Source organism: Salmo salar, chromosome ssa04 (genome assembly GCF_905237065.1).
Source record: "Salmo salar chromosome ssa04, Ssal_v3.1, whole genome shotgun sequence".
Taxonomy (NCBI): domain Eukaryota; kingdom Metazoa; phylum Chordata; class Actinopteri; order Salmoniformes; family Salmonidae; genus Salmo; species Salmo salar.
In genome coordinates, this window is record NC_059445.1 from 35,545,454 (window position 1) to 35,573,061 (window position 27,608).

The window sequence follows — 27,608 nt, forward strand, 5'->3', positions numbered from 1 at the left end:
AACATGTCAAATGTGCAACCAGAGGGGGAAAAGAAGACCACCATTACTCCACAGAGACGCAAAGAAAGCTCTCCCTCACCCTTCATTTGGAAAATCTGACCATAATTCAATCCGCATGATTATAAGCAAAAAATAAGGCAAGAAGTACCAGTGACTCGCTGAATACAGAAGCGGTCCGATGACGCAGATGCTATGCTACAGGACTGTTTTGCTAGCACAGACTGGAATATGTTCCGGGATTCATCCAATGGCATTGAGGAGTATACCATCTCAGTCACAGGCTTCATCAATATGTGCATCGACGACACTGTCCACACAGTGACCGCACATGAATATCCCAACCAGAAGCAATGGATTACAGACAACATCCGCACTGAGTTAAAGGCAAGTGCTGCTGCTTTCAAGGAGCGGGACACTAATCCGGACGCTTATAAGAAATCTCCCTAAGCCCTCAGACGAACCATCAAACAGGCAAAGCATCAATACAGGACTAAGATTGAATCCTACTACACCAGCTCAGACGCTCATCGGATGTGGCATGGCTTGAAAACTATTACGGACTAAAGGGAAACCCAGCCACGCGCTGCAGAGTGACGCGAGCCTACCAGATGGGCTAAATGCCTTTTATGCTCGCTTTATACTTGCATGAGAGCAACAGATGTTCTGGACGACTGTGTGATCATGCTCTCCGTAGCCGATGTGAGCAAGACCTTTAAACAAGTCAACATTCACAAGGCCGCAGGGCTAGATGCATTACCAGGATGTGTACTCAGAGCAAGAGCGGACCAACTGGCAAGTTTCTTCACTGACATGTTCAACCTCTCCATGAGCAAGTCTGTAATACCTACATGTTTCAAGCACAGCACCATAGTCCCTGTGCCCAAGAAAGTGAAGGTAATCTGCTTAAATGACTACTGCCCTGTAGCACTCATGTCAGTAGCCATGAAGTGCTTTGAAAGGCTGGCCATGGCTCACATCAACACCATGATCTCGGAAACCCTAGGCCCAAAAAAGTGTCAAGGACTCCAGTCACCCAAGTCAGACTGTTCTCTCTGCTACAGCATGGTAAGCGGTACTGGAACGCCAAGTCTAGGTCCAAAAGGCTCCTTAACAGCTTCTACCCCCAAGCCATAAGACTGCTGAACAATTCATCAAAATGGCCACCCTGACTATATGCATTGACAACCCCCCACCTTTGTTTTTACTCTGCTGCTACTCGCTGTTTATTATGTATGCAGTCACTTTACCCCCCTACCTACATGTTCAAATTACCTCGACTAACCTGTACCCTGCACATTGACTCGGTACCGGTACCTCCTGTATATAGCCTCTTATTTTATTGTGTTACTTTTTTAAATGTTTTACTTATTTTCTTACCTCCATTTAATTAAAACTGCATTCTTGATTAAGGGCTTATAAGTAAGCATTTCACGGTAAGGTCTACACCTGTTGTATTCGACGCATGTGACAAAAAAATTGATTTGAGTGTCCCCACAGGTGTGGAAGCTGAAGTAATTCCACTACCTAAAAATAGTAAAGCACCCTTTGATGGCTCTAACAGCCACCCAATCAGTTTGCTCCCTGTTCTTAGTCAACTGATGGAGATAACTTTATTTGTTCAAACACAGTTATTTTTTAAAGAACAAAAATGGAAAGTGACTTTCAGCATGCATATAGGGAAGGGCACTCAACTTCTACTACATTGACTCAAATGACTGATTGGCTAAAATAAATGGATAATAAGATAATGGTTGGCACTGTATTGTTAGATTTCAGTGCAACCTTTGATGTTATTGATCATAATTTGTTACTGAAAAAAACTCAATTGTTATGGCTTTACATCACCTGCCATCACATGAATGGAGAATTACTTATCCAATTGAACTCAGAGAATATTCATTAACGGAAGCTCCTCTAAAATCAGATATGTACAGTGCGGTATACCTGGGCCTTTACTCTTCTTTATTTTTTTACAAATGATTTGCCACTTGTCTTACAAGAAGCTAAAATGACTATGTATGCCGATGATAACACTCTACACATCAGCACCAACAGCCAATCTGTAAATAGCACACCCGACTACCTCATCCCCATATTATTACTTACCCTCTTGCTCTTTTGCACCCCAGTATCTCTACTTGCACATCAATCACTCCAGTATTAATGCTAAATGGTAATTATTTGCACCTTTAGGGCCTATTATTGCACTGCTTTGCTTTATCTTGGCCAGGTCGCAGTTGCAAATGAGAACTTGTTCTCAACTGGCCTACCTGGTTAAATAAAAGGTGAAATAAAAATGTCAAAAAGAGACAAAGACATCTACGCGTAAATATGTTGCATGTCTAATCCGAATGAGCGGTTGTCAGGGTGCTAAATATTCTGACTCCGGTGGGCGTAGTTTCCAAATTTATGTACGAGAAGTTGACTCAGTCTCTCTACTTACACACCCCCCCCCTTTCCATTGTGTAACCAAACGGTCATGTTTTTGTTAGTCCACTAGGGACTGTTTTCATTGCATTATGTTAGTAATCAATAACCTATACTGTGTGTGTTTATGTATTTCTGTGTGATTATTTAGTTAGTAAATAACTAAATAAGCCAATTTGTGTATCACTGATTCATCACTTAGGTTAAGGTTTGTGCAGATTTAAGAAAGTCAACAACGTTCAGAATGAGACTGATGAGGAAATAGTTAACTGTTATTGATGTAAGAGATATTTAGATAAACTCTAAAGATGGGAGATAGTAACTTGTAAACAACTTTTCCCATGGTGCCCTAAATTCCTAATGAGTTACTTGTTACATGATTAATAAAAAAAAATGTAATTATTCGATAAATAGCAGTCATCACATTAATGATAGTCACGACAGCATAAAGTGTGTAACCATTGAACAAGCTTGACACATCTGCTTCCAACTCTCAAACACATAGATCCCCTGAATGCAGCACACTCTCTAGATCCCAATCACCTGTTCACACACCTGTATGTCATTATCACACACTATTTAGTTCAGTTCTTTGCACCCCATCATTGTGAAGTATTGTTTGTTTTGTGACACGCTTCTATTCAGAGCTCTGTTTTTCCCGTAATTTAATCCTCCCGTGTATGATAGTTTTGGCCTGCCTCACTAACGACACCTTTTGCCTATTCCCTGCCTGTACTTTAGCCCATTGGATTTCCTGTTAACAATGTATTGCCCGATCTCCCGGACGACGTTACTAGCCTATTCCCTGCCTGTACTGTTGCCTTTTTGGACCCCCTGTGTATGAACTTCTCCCTGCCCCTGGATCCAGCTACCTGCCTCCTCCTGTGGTCCTTTACAATAAACACCCGCTGCGCCCTGCGCTTGAAACCAGCCCTCTGTGTCCCATCGTGTTCAATACAAAAGCTGAACTCCTAGGAGAAACATTGAATGGTCAGTTATGTTCAAGTCAGTTGTTGTGAAGATGGGGAGAGGCATGTCTGTTATAAAATGATGTGTGTTTAATACAAAGATCAACTGTACTAGTTGTTCAGGCTTTGATCTAGTCCTATCTTGATTACTGTCCCGTAAAATGGTCAAGTGCAACAAGAAAGACCTAGCAAAGCTACAACTGGCTCAAAAAACATGATTCCATGTTTTATTTCATATTTTCGATGTCTTCACTATTATTCTACAAAAAAGGGATCAGTACCAGTCAAACACTTGGACACACCTACTTCTACATTGTAGAATAATAGTGAAGACAAACTATGAAATAACACATATGGAATCATGTAGTAACTAAAAAATATATATATTTTTAAAAAGTGTTATACAAATCAAAAACACATTTTATGAGATTCTTCAAAGTAGCCACCCTTTGCCTTGACAGCTTTGCACAATATTGGAAATTCTCTCAACCAGCTTCATGAGGTAGTCACCTGGAATGCATTTCAAATAACAGGTGTGCCTTGTTAAAAATGTATTTCCTTCATAATACGTTTGAGCCAATCAGTTGTGTTGTGACAAGGTAGGGGTGGTATACAGAAGATAGCCCTATTTGGTAAAATACCAAGTCCATATTATGGCAAGAACAGCTCAAATAAGCAAAGAGAAATGACAGTCCATCATTACTTTAAGACATGAAGTTAAGTCAATACAGAAAATGTAAAGAACTTTGAAAGTTTCTTCAAGTGCAGTTGCAAAAACCATCAAGCCCTATGATGTACTGGCTCTCATGAGGACCGCCACAGGAAAGGAAGACCCAGAGTTACCTCTGCTGCAGAGGATAAGTTCATTAGAGTTAACTGTGCCTCAGATTCCAGCCCAAATAAATGCTTCACGGAAAACAAGTAACAGACACATCAACTGTTCAGAGCAGACTGTGAAATCAGGCCTTCATGGTCAAATTGCTGCAAAGAAACTACTATTAAAAAGGACACCAATAATAAGAAGAAACTTGCTTGGGCCAGGAAACAAGAGCAATGGACATTACACCAGTGGAAAACCGGTCCTTTGAGTCCAAATGCGATTTTCTGTTCCAACCGCTGTGTCTTTGTGAGTAGGTGAATGAATGATCTCTGCATGTGAGGTTCCTACCGTGAAGCATGGAGGAGGTGGTGTGAGGGTGCTTTGCTGGTGACACTGTCAGTGATGTATTTAGAATTAAAAGGCACTTAACCAGCATGGCTACCAAAGCATTCGGCAGCGACACGCCATCCCATCTGGTTTGCACTTAGTGGGACTAAAATGTGTTTTTTAACAGGATAATGACCCAAAACACACTTCCAGGCTGTGTAAGGGCTATTTGACCAAGAAGGAGAGTGATGGAGTGCTGCATCAGAAGACCTGGCCTCAACCCAATTGAGATGGTTTGGGATGAGTTGGACTGCAGAGTGAAGGAAAAGCAACAAGTGCTCAGCATATGTGGGAACTCCTTCAAGAGACGGTTGGAAAAGCATTCCGCATGAAGCTGGTTGACAGAATGCCAAGAGTGTGCAAAGCTGTCATCAAGGCAATGGGTGGCTACTTTGAAGAATCTCAAATATAAAATATATTTTGATTTGTTTAACACTTTTTTGGTTAATACATGATTTCATATGTGTTATTTCATAGCTTTGATGTCTTCACTATTATTCTACAATGTAGAAAATGGTCAAAATAAAGAAAAACCCTTGAATGTCCAAACTTTTGACTGGTACGTACGTACGTACGTACGTACGTACACACACACACGAAGTTGGAAGTTTACACACACAGTCATTAAAACTCGTTTTTCAACCACAAACTGGAGTTTTGGCAAGTTGGTTAGGACATCTACTTTGTGCATGACAAGTCATTTTTCCAACAATTGTTTACAGACAGATTTCCCATATAATTCACTGTATCACAATTCCAGTGGGTCAGAAGTTTATATACACCAAGTTGACTGTGCCTTTAAACAGCTTGGAAAATTCCAGAAAATGTCATGCTTTAGAAGCTGATAGGCTAATTGACATTTTGAGCCAATTGGAGGTGTACCTGTGGATGGATTTCAAGGCCTACCTTCAAACTCAGTGCCTCTTTGCTTGACATCATGGGAAAATCAAAAGAAATAGCCAAGACCTCAGAAAAAAATTGTAGACCTCTACAAGTCTGGTTCATCCTTGGGAGCCATTTCCAAACGCCTGAACGTACCACGTTCATCTGTACAAACAATAGTACGCAAGTATAAACACCATGGGACCACGCAGCCGTCATACCGCTCAGGAAGGAGACGTGTTCTGTCTCCTAGAGATGAACATACTTTGGTGCGAAAAGTGTAAATCAATCCCAGAACAACAAAGGACCATGTGAAGATGCTGGAGGAAACAGGTACAAAAGTATCTATATCCACAATAAAACGAGTCCTATATCGACATAACCTGAAAGGCCGCTCAGCAAGGAAGAAGCCACTGCTCCAAAACCACCATAAAAAAGCCAGATTACGGTTTGCAACTGCACATGGGGACAAAGATCGTACTTTTTGGAGAAATATCCTCTGGTCTGACGAAACAAAAATAGAAGTTTGGCCATAATGGCCATCGTTGTGTTTGGAGGAAAAAGAGGGATGCTTGCAAGCCAAAGAACACCATCCAAACCGTGAAGCACGGGGGTGGCAGCATCATGTTGTTGGGGGTGCTTTGCTGCAGGAAGGACTGGTGCACTTCACAAAATAGAAAATTATGTGGATATATTGAAGCAACATCTCAAGACATCAGTCAGGAAGTTAAAGCTTGGTCGCAAATGGGTCTTCCAAATGGACAATGACCCCAAGCATACTTCCAAAGTTGTGGCAAAATGGCTTAAGGACAACAAAGTCAAGGTATTGGAGTGGCCATCACAAAGCCCTGACCTCAATCCTTTAGAAAATGTGTGGGCAGAACTGAAAAAGCATGTGCAAGTATGGAGGACTACAAACCTGATTCAGTTACACCAGCTCTGTCAGGAGGAATGGGCCAAAATTCACCCAACTTAATGTGGGAAGATTGTGGAAGGCTACCCGAAACGTTTGACCCAAATTAAATGATTTATAGGCAATGCTACCAAATTCTAATTGAGTGTATGTAAACTTCTGACCCACTGGGAATGTGATGAAAAGCTGAAATAATTCTCTCCACTATTATTCTGGCATTTCACATTCTTAAAATAAAGTGGGGATCCTAACTGACCTAAAATGGAATTTTTACTAGGATTAAATGTCAAGAATTGTGAAAAACTGAGTTTAAATGCATTTGGCTAAGGTGTATGTAAACTTCCGACTTCAACTGTACACACACAACTTATTTTATATTTAATTACATGTAATATCCTGTTGTTCTGGTCAATTACCGTTCTGTTCTCTGTCATGTATTTGTAACTTTTACATGGACCCTAGGAAGAGCAGCTGCTGCATGTGCAGTAGTTAATGGAGATCCTAATAAACTAAACTCTCTCGCTCTCAGCACTTATATTCAGTTAAGGTCACAAACCACTTCTTCAAACAGCCCACTTCCTCTTGGCGAACAAATGAGACAGAGCCTGCCCTGCCAGCGTGGGTGGAGAAAACGTGTGCATGAGTATGCATACGTGTGAGTGTGTGTAGATTTGCTTCTCTAATCAGAATATGAAAAAATAAAAAGAGGCAAATGTGTATGTTGTTTGGTAGAAAGCAGTTGAGCATTTGAAAAGAGATCTATTTTTACTCTCAGCATTATCATTCAGTGACCACAGGAAGAGAGAGACTGAAGTTCTCTGTTTAGGGAGGAGAGAAGCAAAAAACGAGAGGCTTGGTTGGAACAGACATGTTTAACACCACCATGAAAGAAAATTGTGCTAATTATACAGGAAACGATTAATCCTCCCTGCATCATGTGACGAGTGTCAAGACATTGAAGAATTTTACTTTCACTCCAGTATACTACAATGGCTCAGATATTTTGTCATGATCACATCATAGTAAGCAATTCTGTCTTAGCATGGTGCAAGTCGCCTATTTTAGTGTGCAACATTGAAATACTGTTCATTTCATCAACAAAAATATTGGTGCTTTTTTTTTAAACTGCACTGTCGGTTAGGGGATTGGTAGTAAGGTTGGTAGTAAGGTTGTTGTATTCGGCGCATGTGACTCATAAAATTTGATTCGAATATTCAGCAAATATTCATTTTTCAGTGGCAACTGATGAGACTAACTGACTAAATAGACCCTGAAAAATATATATTTCCAGTTGACTAAAACGAGAACATCTCTGACTAAAATCGGACTCCTAAATGGAATGGATAAGAGTTGGAAAGATTAGAGCTTTTCAGTGATAAGCTAAATTAATATTAGAAGCACAGATGCAAAGCGTAATTCTGTTCAGCAGTTAGAAGGATGCGTCAAACACGGCACATACAACCTAGCCTACATCAGCTGGTGCGCTGCGGGAGAGCAAGAGATGAGTATGGCCAGACAGGCTCCGCTCCAGCGCCGCCGCCGATCACACACATGGCCCAGGCGACTCTTGCTTTCCCATAGCTAACCAGTCATCACCAGCGTCAAGTTAGATACCCTTTGCCTAGTTAAGAAACACTAGCTGCTTTACGAAATTAAAAACAACAGCCTAGCTATGTTTCTCTCCCTTGAGTATCGAATGTTTTTGAATTTGTAGTCACGCTCAACCCTCGCACTTTCCCCACTGCATTTCATAGACAGGTTCTGTTGCCAACGTACTAGCTACGTCTCCCTCTTTTCCTCAGAGAAAACAGCTTGATTCTAGCCATTACTGTTCAAAGGTTTGGACCGATAAGACCGGACAATGCAATACTTGTATTTTTTAGTAACAACCCATTGTAGTATCACAGTAATAAAATAGTAACATAGGGTTGTTACTAAAAAATACAAGTATTGCATGTCAGAGCAAAATGTCAGCGCTAATGTCCAGGGACAGTGGTATGCCATGCCTGCATATTGCCAAAGGTTGATTACCCATGTGACATACACTACATGACCAAAAGTATGTGGACACCCGCTCGTCGAACATCTCATTACAAAATCATGGGCATTAATATAGGGATTTGCTTCGATTCAGCCACAAGAGCATTAGTGAGGTTGGGCGATTAGGCCTGGCATTCAGTCGGCATCCCAAATCATCCCAAAGGCGTTCAATGGAGTTGGGGTCAGGGCTCTGTGCAGGCCAGTCAAGTTCTCCACACCAATCGACAAACCATCTCTGTATGGACCTCGCTTTGTGCACGGGGGCACTGTCATGCTGAAACAAGAAAAGGCCTTCCCCAAACTGTTGCCAGAAAGGTGGAAGCACAGAATCGTCTACAATGTCACTGTATGCTGTAGTGTTAACATTTCCTTTCTCTGGAACTAAGGGGCCTAGCCCGACCCATGAAAAACAGCCCCAGACCATTATTCCTCCTCCCCCAAACATTATAGTTGGCACTATGCATTGGGGCACGTAGAGTTCTCCTGGCATCCGCCAAACCCTGATTTGTCCGGACTGCCAGCTGGTGAAGTGCGATTTCTCACTCCAGAGAACGCATTTCCACTGCTCAAGAGTTCAATGGCGGTGAGCTTTACACCACTTCAGACGACGTTTGGCTAGGGCTGGGCGATAGAGTACATTCAGAAAGTATTCCTTTGCTATGAAACTCGAAATTGAGATCAGGTGGATCCTGTTTCTATTGATCAACCTTGAGAGGTTGCTACAACTTGATTTGAGTCCACCTGTGGTAAATTCATTTGATTGTACATGATTTGGAAAGGCACACACACCTATATAAGGTCTCACAGTTGACAATGCATGTCAGAGCAAAAACCAAGCCATGAGGTTGAAGGAATTGTCCGTAGAGCTCCGAGACAGGATTGTGTCGAGGCACAGATGTGGGGAAGGGTACCAAAACATTTCTGCAGCATTGAAGTTCCAAGAACATAGTGGCCTCCATTTTTAAATGAAAGAAGTTTGGAAACGACAGGTAGCCTAGTGGTTAGAGCGTTGGGCCAGTAACCGAAAGGTTGCTGGATCGAATCCCTGAGCTGACAAGGTAAAAATCTGTCGTTCTGCCCCTGAACAAGGCAGTTAACCCACTGTTCCCCGGTAGGCCATTATTGTAAATAAGAATTTGTTCTTGACTGACTTGCCTAGTTAAGTAAAGCTGGCTGCCTGGCCAAACTGAGCAATCGGGGGAGGTGGGAGGTGACCAAGAATCCGATGGTCACTCTGACAGAGCTCCAGAGTTCCTCTGTGGAGATGGGAGAACCTTCCAGAAGGACAACCATCTCTGCAGCACTCCACCAAATGACGCCTTTATGGTAGAGTCGGAAGACACGACAGCCCGCTTGAAGTTTTCCAAAAGGGACCTAAAGGACTCAGACCATGAAACAAGATTCTCATGTCTGATGAAATCAGTACTGAACTCTTTGGCCTGAATGTCAAGTCTGGAGGAAACCTGGCACCATCCCTATGGTGAATCATTTTGGTTGCAGCATCATGCTGTGGGATATTTTTCAGCGGCAGGGACTGGAAGACTAGTCAGGAGAGTGAAACAGAGCAAAGTACAGAGAGATCCTTGATGAAAACATGCTCCAGAGCGCTCAGGACCTCAGACTGGGGTGAAGGTTTTACCTTCCAACAGGATTACAACACTAAGACAATGCAGGAGTGGCTTCGGGACAAATTTCAGAATGTCCTTGAGTGGCCCAGCCAGAGCCTGGACTTGAACCCGATCGAACATCTTTGGAGAGACCTGAAAATAGCTGTGCAGCAACGCTCCCTATCCAACCTGAAAGAGATTGAGCAGATCTGAAGAGAAGAATGGGAGAAACTCCCCAAACAGGTGTGCCAAGCTTGAAGTGTCATACCCAAATAGACTTGAGGCTGTAATTCCTGCCAAAGGTGCTTCAAAGTATGAAAGGTCTGAATATTTATGTATTTCAGTTTTTTTATTTTATAAAATTAGCAAAAACTTCTTAACCTGTTTTTGTTTTGTTATTATGGGGTATTGTGTGTAGATTGATGAGGGGGAAAAAAACAATTGAATCCATTTGAGAATAAGGGGCGGTGGCAGGTAGCCTAGTTGTTAGAGCATTGGGCCAGTAACCAAAAGGTTGCTAGATCGAATCCCCGAGCTGACAAGGTTGTTCTGTTGTTCTGCTCCTGAACAAGGCAGTGTTCTTAACTAGCTTGCCTAGTTAAATAAAAAAATAAGGCTGTAACGTAACAAAATGTGGAAAAAGTCAAGGTGTAAATATTTTCTGAATGCACTGTATATCGAATAAATTTGATTAATTTCAATTGATATTTTTGAGCGATATTCCAAATGCCGGTTTCGCAGAGTCAATTTTTTGTTGTTGTATTTTTTGTTTTTATGAGTGTTTATGTCCGCTTGTTCTCATGGTGTATTTTTGGTCTCGTCTCGTTCCCTCCTCCTGTGCGCCTTCCCATTTACACCAGAGATCTGTATATTATGACGAGATGCTCATGTCTCCATGGGAGTCGTTCTCCCAAAGGCGGGAAGGCAGGCGACAAGTTTAGGTCCAAAATAAGCACATAGAAACGCTTTGGGATTATTTTGCAAAGATTATGGCGAGAGTGAAACCTCTCACGTCACCTCTTTCTCCCAAGCCCATCCCTCTACCACTCACAACAACAAAGATGAGATCACTTCGTCTGACAAATGGTTTCAACTTGCTATTTGTGCAACAAATTGATCATATGGACAACGAAACACAGAGATACTATTTTACTGTAATAGAGGAGTCAGCCTTTCGAACCATACCCTGTTTATGTTTCAACTCCTCCAAATTCGAGCAGAGCAGACATTACTAAAATGGTTGTACATTCAATCTGGAAAATTAATGCTCAGTTTGTCGCGCACACATTATGGTAGCACATACTGCTAGCAACATTTAGTCAAATAAACATTGCTATACTAGCTGTTTAATATTTTTTATAAATGTGCAATAAGCATTGTTAAATTGTATAAGGAATTGGCAACTAGTTCTCATTCTGAGAAATAACGTAGGCCACTCGATTTCAACATTGAACAAAGAGGACAGGCTAGCATGTTGATGAAAGTCTGAGATGGTCAGAAGGTTGTGTTCATAATTCAACTGTGTTGCATTGTCAGCTGAATTCAGAGCTTGTACCTGATCCAAGTTGGCTAAACTTGAAATATAAATATTAGCTGGCTACTCACTAGCACGTGGACTTGTGCTTGAGAGATTGTTTATGAGATCGGTGTTAATTTTATATAAATGACTGCTACATTATTAGTGAATGTGCATTATGCACGTTTCTGGTTAAATTTATAACTAAAAGCTGCAGTTTAACAACATGGCAATGCTGGGTCACTATGTCATAACAACTTCCTGGTCATGTTTAGCAGTGTTTATATCTAACCAGTGGTCAGAGAACAAACAAACAGAGGGAAGCTACAGAAGAAGTAGAGAAAAATGAGGAAGAAAAGAGGGGAAGAGGACAAGGGGGCAGTGAAATAAACAAAATGTGCCAAGAAAAAGCAGATGGAGAAAAGGGAGGAAGTATAGTCAGAGGAAGAGGCAGAGGCCGAAGAATAATAAGAACAAAGCCGAGCCGGGCTAAGGCCAGGCCAGTGAACCCCACGGTTGTGTCTTAGGGCCAAATGTAATCAGGCGTTGTAATTAAAAGCCTATTACTCTGCAGCCATCCCATCCCCACAGAGAGCCAGAGAGCCATCTGCACTATGCTGTGTTGCACATGCCTTCCAGAGCCCTGCCAGACCCTACAGCCAGTGCCCACGGGCTCTCAGTATGGAAACAGACTGAGGATGGGCATTAACAGACTGGGAATGGATGGCGATTGAGCACGACCAGTATGGTACAGCAGGGAGGGACGCTTACTATGGCAACAGTGACTAGGCAGATGGCTCATCAATAAACACATGCACAGAGACACACACTCGTACACAAAGACACCCTCCCTCTGTCAAGCACACACAAGGATAAACATGTGTTCAAACGCATACCAGTAATTACAGTCAAATGCATTACCCTCCAACAGAAGCATCGGCTACTCAAACATTAAACATGCAGCCTATGTCACATAATGTTAATGCAATGAGGCTGTCGAGTCAACACTTTTGTATTTTTGGGGGGAGTAAGTACACACTTGTGGTCAACCTCATCTTAGATATACTGTACAGCAGAAATGCAGGCACTGTGAAACACACTTCTGAACTGTTGAAACTGATGAAGACATCCCTGTTAGTCTATACTGGTTGATTACAAAGCGGGGCTTAACTGCAATCTCACAGTCAAACTGCCAAAAAGATCTAATGAGTATGTGTGAGAGAGAGGTTCATACAGACATTTATGCTGTACAGAGACTTCCTGTCACAACATGTAATGATTAAAGTTGTTTAAGTAAATAACTCGCTTAAATAAATAAAAAATGTTTAAACTGTACGTTTAGATGTGTGGCAATACCTGGAGAAGCATAGCTTTTGTCCAGTAAAATATCTTACAAGCCACGGAGTCGCTCTGGCATGAACTCTGCTATCCTGGAAGGACACACTGGGCATTGAGATACACCCAAGTCATAAATTGTTCTCTCCGCTACTGCACGGCAAGCGGTTCCAATGCACCAAGTCTGGAACCAACAGGACCCTGAAGAGCTTCTACCCCCAAGCCATAAGACAGCTAAATAGTTAAGTTAAATAACTAACCAATAGTTAACCGGTCTATCTGCATTAACCCTTTTTGCACTAACTCTTGACATACGCTGCTGCTATTGTTTATTGTCCATTTAATTTTTTAAATTTCACCTTTATTTAACCAGGTAAGCTAGTTGAGAACAAGTTCTCATTTACAACTGTGACCTGGCCAAGATAAAGCAAAGCATCGTGACAGAAACAACAGAGTTACACATGGAATAAACAAGCGTACAGTCAATAACACAATAGAAAAAAAAGAAAGTCTATGTACAGTGTGTGCAAATGGCATGAGGTGGTAAGGCAATAAATAGGCCATAGTAGCAAAGTAACTACAATTTAGCAGATTAACACTGGAGTGATAGATGTGCAGACGATGGTGTGTAAGTAGTGATACTGGTGTGAAAAAGAGCAGCAAAGTAAATAAAAACAATATGGGGGATGAGGTAGGTAGATCGGGTGGGCTATTTACAGATGGCCTATGTACAGCTGCAGTGATCGGTTAGCTGCTCAGATAGCTGATGTTTAAAGTTAGTGAGGGAAATATAAGTCTCCAGCTTCAGCGATTTTTGCAATTCGTTCCAGTCACTAGCAGCAGAGAACTGGAAGGAAAGGCGGCCAAAGGAGGTGTGGCTTTGGGGATGACCAGTGAGATATACCTGCTGGACGGGTGGGTGTTGTTATCGTGACCAGTGAGCTGAGATAAGGCGGAGCTTTACCTAGCATAGACTAATAGATGACCTGGAGCCAGCGGGTCTGGCGACGAATATGTAGCAAAAGCCAGCCGACTAGAGCATACAGGTCGCAGTGGTGGGTGGTATAAGGCGCTTTGGTAACAAAACGGATGGCACTGTGATAGACTACATCCAATTTGCGGAGTATTGGAAGCTATTTTGCAGATGACATCGCCAAAGTCGAGGATAGTCAGTTTTACTAGGATAAGTTTGGCGGCGTGAGTGAAGGAGGCTTTGCTGCGAAATAGAAAGCCGATTCTAGATTTTATTTTAGATTGGAGATGTTTGATATGAGTCTGGAAGGAGAGTATACAGTCTAGCCAGACACCTAGGTATTTGTAGTTGTCCACATATTCTAGGTCAGAACCATCCAGAATAGTGATGCCTAGTCACTTTATACCCTGCACTGGTACCCCAGGTTATAGCCAAGTTAATGTGACTTGTGTATTTATTCCTCATGTTCTAATTTTTTTTTCTTCTCTGCCTTGTTGGGAAGTAAGCATTTCACTGTTAGTCTATACTGGTTGTTTACGAAGCACGTGACATACAATTTGATGCAAACTTCAGCATTTCCAAACCTTTCTCTTCCCTTTTTAATCTCTTCAAGCTGTAAATGGTAAGTTCTTCTTTCTCAAGGTTGCAGGAGAGACTGGAGTGGAAAGATTCCCCCCAGGAAGGGTAGTGTGTTTTGCAATGAAGGTCTACAGTAGCCTCAACAGCACTCTGTAGGGTGGCACCATGGTGGAGCCGGAGGACAGCTAGCTTCTGTCCTCCTCTGGGTAAATTTACTTCAACACAAAACCTAGGAGGCTCATGGTTCTCACCACCTTCCATAGACTTACACCATAATTATGACAACTTCCGGGGAACATCCTCCAACCTATCAGAGCTCTTGCAGCATGAACGGACATGTCCACCCAATCAAAACGATCAGAGAATGAATCTAGTACTGAAAGCATATGCTACAGCTAGCTAGCACTGCAGTGCATAAAATGTGGTAGTCGACTCAGAAAGACAATGTTTGAACAGTTGAACAAATGTTGCATTTTTTTCCCTCGTGCTGGGGACAATAAAACGTACAGTTTTGTCACATAACACCACAGATGTCAAGTTGAAGGAGCCTGCAATTGCCATGATGACTGCAAGAATATCCACCAGAGCTGTTGCCAGAAAATATAACATTCCTTTCCCCACCATAAGCCGCCTCCAGCATCGTTTTAGAGAATTTGGCAGTAGATCCAATTGTCCTCACAACCGCAGACGACGTGTATGGCGTCGTGCGGGCAAGCGGTTTGCTGATGTCAACGTTGTGAACAGAGTGCCCCGTGGTGTGGTAGGGTTATGGTATGGGCAGGAATAAGGATACAGACAACGAACAAAATTGCATTTTATCGATGGCAATTTGAATGCACAAAAATAGTGTGACCAGATCCTTTCTTTCGATGACAGACTGACCAGGTGAATCGAGGTGAAAGCTTTGATCCCTTATTGATGTAACTTGTTAAATCCACTTCAAATCAGTGTAGACGAAGGGAAGGAGACAGGTTAAAAGACTCATCTTTGAGTCTATTGACGCACCCATGCGTCAATCTAAGTAACATAAAAAAAAATCCATCAAAATCTGAGTTTAAGCTAGAGAGGTGTGCGAAAGGCCTATGGTCGGCCTTCCGCATCTGCAGTGGAAGGTGGCCGAGCTACAACGGTGTCTCAGACAATGAGACATCCAGAAAATTGGTCTTCACAAAAATGTCTGTAGCTTCCGAACGGTTTGGCCTACAAAACAAAATGACTCACAAACATGGTGCTCTTGGTTGTGCTCTAAGAACCCCCACAAGACTCATCTGAAGTCAGTAAGTGATGTGCCAACTTCTGTCTGTAGAGTCCGAACCATTCGAGTTACAAACAAATATGACCCCACTGTGGAAAGGGGAGAATCTCACGAACACGTTGGTGTTCCCTACAACCCCAACAAGTGTTACAGGACTCATCTGAAGGTAACCCATACAAATGAGAGGAAGTATGGAGGTAGCTGTGCCACCAAAAATAAGAGGTTAAATATTCCCTGAGCTTTCTAATATCTCATAGATACAGCAGACACTTCAAAATCTTTTTCCTTATGATTTTATTTTTTCACTGTCTTTGCCATTTATGAATGTGTGATTCAATTTGTTTCTATGGGATATAAAACACTACCGTTCAAAAGTTTGGGGTCACTTACAAATGTCTTTGTAAGAAAAGCACATTTGTCCAATAACATAACAAATTGATCAGAAATACAGTGTAGACATTGTTAATGTTGTAAATGACTATTGCAGCTGGAAACGGCAGATTTTTTATGGAATATCTACATAGGCGATTTATCAACAACCGTCACTGTGTTCCAATGGCACAAATCCAAGTTTATAATTTTAAAAAGGCTAATTGATCATTAGAAAACCTTTTTGCAATTATGTTAGCACAGCTGAAAACTGTTGTTCTGATTAAAGTAGTAATAAAACTGACCTTTAGACTTGAGTATCTGGCAGAGTTACAAAGAAAAAGCCAATCTCAGACTGGCAAATAAAAAGAAAAAGAATGGCAAAAGAACACAGACACTGGACAGAGGAACTCTGCCTAGAAGGCCAGCATCCCCAAGTCGCCTCTTCACTGTTGACATTGAGACTGGGGTTTTGCGGGTACTATTTAATGAAGCTGCCAGTTGAGGACTTGTGAGGCGTCTTTCTCCAACTAGACACTCTCCAATGTACATGTCCTCTGGCTCAGTTGTGCACCGGGGCCTCCCACTTTTTATTCTGGTTTGAGCTGTTCTGTGAAGGGAGTAGTACGAGATCTTCAGTTACTTGGCAATTTATCACATGGAATAGCCTTCAATTTCTCAGAACAAGAATAGACTGACGAGTTTCAGAAGAAAGGTCTTTATTTCTGGCCATTTTGAGCCTGTAATCGAACCCACAAATGCTGATGTTTCCGATACTCAACTAGTCTAAAGGCCAGTTTTATTGCTTCCTTTATCAGAACAGTTTTCAGCTCTGCTAACATAACTGAAAAGGGTTTACTAATGATCAAATAGCCTTTTAAAATGATAAACTTGGATTAGCTAACACAACATGCCATTGGAACACAGGAGTGATGGTTGTTGATAATGGGCCTCTGTATGCCTATGTAGATAATCCATTAAAATATTGTTTAAAAAAAAAAAAGTTTCCAGCAACAAGTCATTTACAACAGTAACAATCTAACTGTATTTCTGATCAATTTGATGTTATTTTATAATGGACAAAAAGTGTTTCTTTCAAAAACAAGGACATTCCTAAGTGACCCCAAACTTTTGAATGTTAGTGTATGTATGCATGCATGCACAGTTGAAGTCAGAAGTTTACATACACCTGAGCCAAACACGTTTAAACTCAGTTTTTCACAATTCCTGACACTTAATCCTAGTAAAAAAAATATCCCTGTTTGGAGGTCAGTTTTGATCACCACTTTATTTTAAGAATGTGAAATGTCAGAATAATAGTAGAGAGAAAGATTTATTTCAGCTTTTATTTCTTTCATCACATTCCCAGTGGGTCAGAAGTTTACATACACTCAGTATTTGGAAGCATTGCCTTTTTAAAATTGTTTAACTTGGGTCAAACGTTTTGAGTAGCCTTCCACAAGCTTCCCACAACAAATTGGGTGAATTTTGGCCCATTCCTCCTGACAGAGCTGGTGTAACTGAGTCCGGTTTGTAGGCCTCCTTGCTCGCACATGCTTTTTCAGTTCTGCCCAGGTCAATGCTTTGTGATGGCCACTCCAATACCTTGACTTTGTCCTTAAGCCATTTTGCCACAACTTTGGAAGTATGCTTGGGGTCATTGTCTACTTCAGTCTGTAGCAGTCGAATGTGCAGTTGTTGGAAACTGTAGTCTAGCTTTATGGCAGTTCGGAGCAGTGGCTTCTTCCTTGCTGAGCGGCCTTTCAGGTTGTCGATATAGGACTCATTTTACTGTGGATATAGATACTTTTGTACCTGTTTCCTCCAGCATCTTCACAAGGTCCTTTGCTGCTGTTCTGGGATTGCGATGCACATTTCGCACGAAAGTGCGTTCATCTCTAGGAGACAGAACACGTCTCCTTCCTGAGCCGTATGGCGGCTGTATGGTCCCATGGTGTTTATACTTGCGTACTATTGTTTGTACAGCTTGAATGTGGTACCTTCAGGTGTTTGGAAATTGCTCCCAAGGATGAACTAGACTTGTGGAGGTGTACAATTATTTTAATTTTTTTTATGAGGTCTTGGCTGACTTTTGATTTTCCTATGATGTCAAGCAAAGAGGCACTGAGTGAAGGTAGGCCTTGAAATACATCCACAGGTACACCTCCAATTGACTCAAATGATGTCAATTAGCCTGTCATGGCTTTAGAAGCCTCTGATATCATTTTCTGGAATTTTCCAAGCTGTTTAAAAGGCACAGTCAACTTAGTGCATGTAAACTTTTGACCCACTGGAATTATGATACCGTGAAATAATCTGTCTAAACAATTGTTGGAAAAATTGTGTCATGAACACAGTAATGTCCTAACCGACTTGCCAAAACTATAGTTTGTTAACAAGAAATTTGTGGAGTGGTTGAAAAACAAGTTAATGACTCTAACCTAAGTGTATGTAAACTTCCAACTTCAACTGTATGTATGCATAAATAACTCAGCAAAAAAAGACACGTCCCTTTTTCAGGACCCTGTCTTTCAAAGATAATTCATAAAAATCCAAATAACTTCACAGATCTTCTTTGTAAAGGGTTTAAACACTTCAGCATGACAATGCCACAAGCCATACTGCTCGTTCTGTGCGTGATTTCCTGCAAGACAGGAATGTCAGTGTTCTGCCATGGCCAGGGAAGAGCCCGGATCTCAATCACATTGAGCACGTCTGGGACCTGTTGGATCGGAGGGTGAGGGCTAGGGCCATTACCCCCCAGAAATGTCCGGGAACTAGCACATGCCTTGGTGGAAGAGTGGGGTAACATCTCACAGCAAGAACTGGCAAATCTGGTGCAGTCCATGAGGAGGAGATGCACTTCAGTACTTAATGCAGCTGGTGGCCACACCAGATACTGGACTGTTAGTTTGATTTTGGCCTCTTAGCAACTGTTGGTGTATTTGGGCCTTGGTGTCCACATCACCAAGGACCTAAGGAACTTGAAGCTCGTGACCCGCTCCAATACAGCCTCATCGATGAGAATGGGGGTGTGTTCGCCCCTCTGTTTCCTGTGAGGGCAAATCAGACCATCCAGCCAACTGTGGGAAGCATTCCAGTCAACATGGGCCAGCATCCTTGTAGAATGCGTTCAACACCTTTTAGAGTCCATGCCCGACAAATTGAAGCTGTTCTGAGGGCAAAAGGGGGTGCAACGCAATATTATCAAATGTATTTATAAAGCCCTTACATCAGCTGCTGTCAAAGTGCTGTACAGAAACCCAGCCTAAAACCCCAAACAGCAAGCAATGCAGGTGTTCCTAATATTTTGAACAGAATGCATGTAGTTGAACTTGGAAGTTTGCATACACTTAGGTTGGAGTCATTAAAATTAGTTTTTCAACCACTCCACAAATTTCTTGTCCACAAACTATAGTTTTGGCAAGTCGGTTAGGACATCTACTTTGTGCATGACAAGTAATTTTTCCAACAATTGTTTACAGACAGATTATTTCACTTGTAATTCACTGAATCACAATTCCAGTGGGTCAGAAGTTCACATACACTAAGTTGACTGTACCTTCAAACAGCTTGGAAAATTCCAGAAAATGTCATGGCTTTAAAAGCTTCTGATAGGCTAATTGACAAAATTTGAGTCAATTGGAGGTGTACCTATGGATGTATTTCAAGGACTACCTTCAAACTCAGTAGCTCTTTGCTTGACGTCGTGGGAAAAATATTTTCAAAAAAATTAAAATCAGCCAAGACCTCAAAAAAATTAAAAAAATAATTGTAGACCTCCACAAGTCTGATTCATCCTTGGGAGCAATTTCCAAATTCTTGAAGGTACCACGTTCATCTGTACAAACAATAGTACGCAAGTATAAACACCATGGGACCACACAGCCGTCATACCGCTCAGGAACGAGATGTGTTCTGTCTCCTAAAGATGCTTTGGTGTGAAAAGTGCAAATCAATCCCAGAACAACAGAAAAGGACCTTGTGAAGATGCTGGAGGAAACAGATACAAAAGTGTCTATATCCACAGTAAAACGAGTCCTATGTCGACATAACCTGAAAGGCCGCTCAGCAAGGAGGAAGCCACTGCTCCAAAACCACCATAAAAAAGCCAGACTACAGTTTAACTGCACGAGGACAAAGATCGTACTTTGAGAAATGTCCTCTGGTCTGATGAAACAAAAATTGAACTGTTTGGCCATAATGACCATCGTTATGTTTGGAGGAAAAAGGGGGATGCTTGCAAGCCGAAGAACACCATCCCAACCATGAGGCACAGGGGTGGCAGCATCATGTTGTTGGGGTGCTTTGCTGCAGGAGGGACCGGTGCACTTCACAAAATAGATGGCATCATGAGGCAGGAAAATTATGTGGATATATTGAAGCAACATCTCAAGACATCAGTCAGGAAGTTAAAGCTTGGTCGCAAATGTGTCTTCCAAATTGACAATGACCCCAAGCATACTTCCAAAGTTGTGGCAAAATGGCTTAAGGACAACAAAGTCAAGGTATTGGAGTGGCCATCACAAAGCCCTGACCTCAATCCTATAGAAAAGATGTGGGCAGAACTGAAAAAGCGTGTGTGAGCAAGGAGGCCTACAAACCTGACTCAGTTACACCAGCTCTGTCAGGAGGAATGGGCCAAAATTCACCCAACTTATTGTGGGAAGCTTGTGGAAGGCTACCCGAAACATTTGACCCAAGTTAAACAATTTAAAAAAGGCAATGCTACCAAATACTAATTGAGTGTATGTAAACTTCTGACGCACTGGGAATGTGATGAAAGAAATAAAAGCTCAAATAAAATAAAACACTACTATTCTGACATTTCACATTCTTAAAATAAAGTGGTGATCATAACTGACCTAAGATAGGGATTTTTTTTAATATATGATTAAATGTCAGGAATTGTGAAAAACAGTTTAAATGTGTTTGGCTAAGGTGTATGTAAACTTCTGACCTCGACTGTGTGTGTGTATAAAATACATTTTTGGGAAGGAAAGGAATAGCTCCCTTGTGCACTGCCGGTTATCAAGTCGACAGCCTTTCCTGCAAGACTTCTTGGAAACCAATCTTAAAATGGAGAAACAGCAGGAAGCTAACAGCAACCACATTGAAATGTGAGATATTTACATCTTATAATTCTCTCAGATGTATCCATTTTCCACATGGCTGATTTAGCCTGGGTGCCAGTCTGTTTCTGCTCTCTTGCAACACACACGCACCACATTTCCAGATCCCCTCTTGCAAGAAAGCAGAAAGACTGGCACCCAGGTTAGATCTGACCACCACACTCAGGATCACTGCCCCTTCCTCCTACAGTGCTGCATGTGACAGTGGCTGACTGTGCGTGCAAGTGTCCAGTGCTGTGACAGTGGCTGACTGTCCAGCTAGATCACATCTGATTGAGCAGCGATAATGACAAATTATTCAGCATGAATTCCCTTCATACAACATTAGGGTTGTATGATTCATGTTCTCCACACACACACACACACACAGAAGCTCTTTTCCTCGAAAGGCTATGCCAAAGATAGTTTCCCCGGACAAACATTTTGTCTTATCCTCATAGCTACAGTAATCGGTGAGGCTTGTGTGTTTGTAGAGTGAATCATATAACTCTTCTGTCGTAAGTATTAGTGCTTCTCTGCACCAGGAAACCTTCAATCGCTACAGGGATTGACGGTAAAGAGACCTCACTAAGCAATTAGCCATGCTAACAAACAGAAGGATACACTGAAGTGAGGAGGGTTAAAACAAACTACACAAAACCCCTGGTCAACTTTCAATATTAAACTGTTTAAAGACAAACCAATCAACTCATTTCCAGATCCCAATTGCTTGGCTGAAAAACCATGATCTAACAATTTGCTTGTCTCTCCTTCCTCTGCTTACAAAGTTGGATACCTAACCATCTGTGAAGCTCACATCTGGTGAAGAGTACTAGAGTTGAGTACACTAGCATGTAAAACAGTGTTCAGGCTCGGAGTATTGGAAGTATTCAAGCATATGAAACTGTGTTCAGGCTAGTATTTGAAGTATACTAGCATAAGAAACAGTTAAGGCCATTAGCATGTGATTGTGAAACAGTTCAGGCTAATATTTAACACAATGCTGTTTGGTATAGGAAATATTTAACAACGGACCAGTAAATTAAAAAAATGTAAAAAATGTTTTTAACACCTGTTGCTACTTAGAGGTGTGACATGACGGTGCACTACTTTTCAGACAGATTTTCCTTAAGAGTGGTTTTGGTAAATCCTGAGAAGTATTTTCATGTTACTTAAAACCTCATGCTAATCACATTAGCCTACGTTAGCTTAACCGTCCCATTGAGGGGCGACAACGATCCTGTAGAGGTTAGAAGAGTGTTTGGTAAATCCTGAAAAGTATTTGCTTTAGTACTGCTTTAGCAGTACTGTCCTTTCTTGTCTTGACTGCCTGGGACGGTATTAAAAACAAAACTAACATTTGGCCAGGAAGACAATTTCATTTCCAAAGACGCAATACATGACCAAATATGTGAACTCCTGCTTGTGTTCACATACTTTAGGTCTTGTAGTGCATCATGGGCATTAAAATAGCAGCAAAGGGGGGGACCAACTCCATAAACAGCCTCCAATCTTCTGGGAAGGCTTGCTATTAGATGGTGGAACATTGCTGCTTCCATTCAGCCACAAGAGCATTTGTGACGTTGGGCACTGATGTTGGCCGGTTAGGCCTGGCTCGCAGTCGGCGTTCCCATTCATCCCAAAGGTGTTAGAAGAGGTTGAGATCAGGGTTCCGTGCAGGCCAGTCAAGTTCTTCCACACCGATCTCAACAAACCATTTCTGTATGGACCTCGCCTTGTGCACGGGGGCATTGCCATGCTGAAACAGGAAAGGGCCTTCCACAAACTGTTGCCACAAAATCGTCTAGAATGCCATTGTATGCTGTAGTGTTACGATTTCCCTTCAATGGAACTAAGGGGCCTAGCCGGAATCATGAAAAAAAACAACCCCAGACCATTATTCCTCCACCAAACTTTACAGTTGGCACTATGCATTGGGGCAGGTAGCATTCTCCTGGCATCCGCAAAATCCAGATTTGTCCGTCGGACTGCCAGATGGGGAAGAGTGATTCCTCACTCCAGAGAAAGAGTTTCCACTGCTCCAAAGTCCAATGGCGGCAAGCTTTACACCACTCCAGCTGACACTTTCATCGCGCATGGTGATCTTAGGCTCATGTGTGGCTTCTCAGCCATGGAAACCCATTTCATGAAGCTCCCGACGAACAGTTCTTGTGCTGACATTGCTTCGAGGCAGTTTGGAACTAGTAGTGAGTAGAGGTCGACCGATTATGAAAACGCGAAATCGGCCCTGATTAACAAATTACATTTAACTAGGCAAGTCAGTTAAGAACACATTCTTATTTTTAATGACGGCCTAGGAGCCTTGTTCAGGGGCAGAACGACAGATTTTTACCTTGTCAGCTCGGGGATTCAATCTTGCAACCTTACGGTTAACCAGTCCAACGCTCTAACCACCTGCTTTACATTGCACTCCACGAGGAGCCTGCCTGTTACGTGAATGCAGTAAGAAGCCAAGGTAAGTTGCTAACTAGCATTAAACTTATCTTATAAAAAACAATCAATCATAAATCACTAGTTAACTACACATGGTTGATGATATTACTAGTTTATCTAGATGGTCCTGCGTTGCATATAATCGCTTAGGTACACTTTGCTCCAACCATAAACATCAATGCCTTTCTTAAAATCAATACACAAGTATATATTTTTAAACCTGCATATTTAGTTAATATTGCCTGCTAACATGAATTTCTTTTAACTAGGGAAATTGTGTCACTTCTCTTGCAAACAGAGTCAGGCTCGTTGAACTGGCTCGTTGAACTGTGAAGACTATTTCTTCCTAACAAAGACAGCCGACTTCGCCAAACAGGGGATGATTTAACAAAAGCGCAATCGTTGCACGACTGTACCTAACCATAAACATCAATGCCTTTCTTAAAATCAATACACAGAAGTATATATTTTTAAACCTGCATATTTAGCTAAAAGAAATCCAGGTTTGCAGGCAATATTAACCAGGTGAAATTGTGTCATTTTGCGTTCATTGCACGCAGTCAGGGTATATGCAACACTTGGGCCGCCTGGCTCGTTGCGAACTAATTTGCCAGAATTGTACGTAATTATGACATAACATTGAAGGTTGTGCAATGTAACAGGAATAACGTTTTGTTTGAGATGACAGTTTCCGGATTCGACCATATTAATGACCTAAGGCTCATATTTCTGTGTGTTATGTTATAATTAAGTCTATGATTTGATAGAGCAGTCTGAGCGATGGTAGGCAGCAGCAGGCTCGTAAGCATTCATTCAAACAGCCCTTCGCAATGTATTGCGCTGTTTATGACTTCAAGCCTGTCAACTCCCAAGATTAGGCTGGTGTAACCGATGTGAAATGGCTAGTTAGTTAGCCGGGTGCGCGCTAATAGCGTTTCAAACGTCACTCGCTCTGAGACTTGTAGAGGAAGGGGAAAAAACTACTCCATGGGTAACGCTGCTTTGAGGGTGGCTGTTGTCAATGTGTTCCTGGTTTGAGCCCAGGTAGGAGCGAGGAGAGGGACGGAAGCTATACTGTTACACTGGCAATACTAAAGTGCCTATAAGAACATCCAATAGTCAAAGGTATATGAAATACAAATCGTATAGAGAGAAATAGTCCTATAATAACTACAACCTAAAACATCTTACCTGGGAATATTGAAGACTCATGTTAAAAGGAACCACCAGCTTTCATATGTTCTCATGTCCTGAGCAAGGAACTTAAACGTTAGCTTTTTTACATGGCACATATTGTACTTTCTCCAACACTTTGTTTTTGCATTATTTAAACCAAATTGAACATGTTTCATTATTTATTTTATTGCTGTATTATATTAAGTTAAGTGTTCATTCAGTATTGTTGTAATTGTCATTATTGAAGAGAAAGCAAGAGAAAGAGGATGCCTAGTCAGCTGCACAACTGAATGCATTCAACCGAAATGTGTCTTCCGCATTTAACCCAACCCCTCGAGATGTTATTGAAGGACTTCAAGACCTGTCCAAGGTGGATGGTTGATCATGACAACATTAGGCTATAATAGAGCAGGGATGGGCAACTTTGATAGGGGTGGGGGCCAAACAATTTATATACACATTAGATGACTCACAGGGGGTGCTGTTTTGAAGCCACCGCACCTCCATTTCAGTACTTACCCACAATTGTAAAACAAATATTTGGGAAGCTATAGAAATGCATTGTGATGTCTACATTTAATTTATTAAACACCTTAATGCATACTTCAACATTAACAATATACAAAATATATACTTCAAGGAAAATGTTTAAGTAATAATGTTACGGTCCCCACTTCAAAATAAATAAAGCCATTACATTTCGTACTGTAGAATTCCATTCATTCCTATGGAGGACTGCTCCTTCTAGGGAGTGCCAATATGTCCAATCAGTGGCTTCATAGTCCCCCTTTGGCCATTACATAGCATCAGCAATCCAGGGTTTATATACACATCATTGGTCTGCATACCCACACATGCAGTAAGAGCCAGCCCTAGCCTTTTGGGGGCCCTAAGCAACATTTTGTTGGGCCCTAGGCAGGCAAGGGCAATTACACAGCCATAATGCAAATACTCAAAAACAATCTATCCAACAGAATTACCCATCCATCATTAAAAAAATAAAAAAAAATAAAAAAAGTCAGCCGTCATAGGTTTGGTTGAATTTGAGCCATGATTTCAATTTTCTCCAGTCCATGCAGTGTATGGTAACTCTTACTGAGAGTGCAGATTGTCACTTTCTGACAGTCAACTTTGACAATGGTGGTAACAGTCTGGTTTGTTATCAAAATATTAAGTGTTTGTAGAGTGATTCAATTGGTTTTAGAATGGTGGCTACTGCATGTGAGAAAAATAACTCCGATGTGAAAAGATCATTGCATGCAGTTTGGCGGGTTCCAAAGGACGTTAAGGTCCTATAAACCTTAAATTTGATCGTTCAAACTAGTGTTAACCACCTTCACCGGTTTCTTGAATGTCAAGTTGGAGTCCAAATGATGCCGATGTACAAGACATGGCATTTGACCCTCTACCAGTACCAACAATGGAGTGTTTCTTTTAACACCGGTATGGAACAATATTGCTCTGCAACTTAACCTATAACAGCACGCTTAAAATAAAGCTTTGTTTGCGCTGCTTAGGCTGTGTTTAGACACGCAGACAGATTCTGATATTTGTTATACTAATTGCTATTTTTTGACCAATCAGATCAGCTCTGAAAAAAGATCTGATGTGAAAACATCTGATTGGTCAATACCAATAAGTGGAAAATATCACAATTGGCCTCCCTGTGTGAACGCAGCCTTAGTCTAAAAATAGACTGCATTAGCTCGGGAAAGTAATCTAATGAATAGCGGCAGTACACTAGCTTTAGGTCAGATACTCACGCCCTGGTCTTGGGGAATCCCATGGACAGCAGCACGTCCAGACTTGACCCATGTTTTACAGTGCCCGTTCGATTCTGGCGCTGCCTCCGCGGGGTGACTTTGGTGTAAAGCTCTTCTTTTGCTGCCATCATAACTCTCACCGTTCCATTGGTATTTCAGTCCTCGGTTTCACTTACTTTCAGTAAAACCGGAAAGATGGAGGCGGCGGCAGACATTGAAAACAGCGGATAATTTGTGTTAAAGGGAATTAGACTAGACTTGGCTACACATTAACGACAATACCTTTTAGAGGATGGAATAAAGCGAACAAGAGGTTCTGTAGACAAATGTTCTGAAGATAGAACGAACTAAGCAGCTTCCTGGTGAAACGCAGATAAAGTCATAACCATAGCCAGAAGGGAGGGGGGGTCACTAGTCGGAAGTCACTTTTGCTCTCACTTCGCCGAGTCGAATGCGCTGACTAGGATGTAAACTATTTTTGCTGCGAGTTTCTTGCAATTGTTCGCTAAAAACGTTAACACATTTGTGTCCTGAAATTATTTAACCAACATAACTATGCTTCAATTGTCTTATTTATGAATGGATTTTGAGTGAGCTTCGGGCCAGCCTGTCAAAAAGGTTGCAGCTCTCAACAGCACCAACCCCTTTTTCTTAAAGAGACAGGATTCACTTACAACGTAACATTTCTTTCTGATCAAATGTATCCATTCACAGTGATTATAGTGACTGCGCAAACAGAATATAAACTTACCCTCTCTCTGCGTCACATGCACATGGTTATCTGTGGGATTCTTAAGACATTCCCGAATTACAAAAACTGTAAGGATATCGGTCTGTAACTGTACAAATGTTATATCTTTAAAAATGTTTGGGTCTGGAAAACAGTAAGCTACCTCTAATTGGCACAGGTCAGAGGGCATATTAACATTTTCTAATTAGCCCTACACCAAACCTGCTATACAGTGTACCTTTCAAGAATATTCTCTCTCAATCTAGGCTGAACTGATTATGGTAAAGGGTAGATAATACTCAA

The 27,608-nt window shown here is 41.6% G+C and overlaps 1 protein-coding gene across 2 annotated transcripts in view; it reads right to left on the bottom strand.

Annotated features, from left to right (window-relative positions):
* ubash3ba (ubiquitin associated and SH3 domain containing Ba) overlaps window positions 1-27,220 on the bottom strand; it is a 55,306-nt gene extending 28,086 nt beyond the window's left edge. Inside the window, exon 1 of one of the 2 annotated variants that reach the window (XM_014195838.2) lies at window positions 26,576-27,220. In XM_014195838.2, coding sequence (XP_014051313.1) covers window positions 26,576-26,706 — 131 coding nt within the window. In that variant the 5' untranslated portion in view covers window positions 26,707-27,220. The remainder of the gene's footprint in view (window positions 1-26,575) is intronic. The other variant, XM_014195839.2, reaches the window with a different exon arrangement.
* Between the last annotated feature and the right edge of the window lie 388 nt (window positions 27,221-27,608).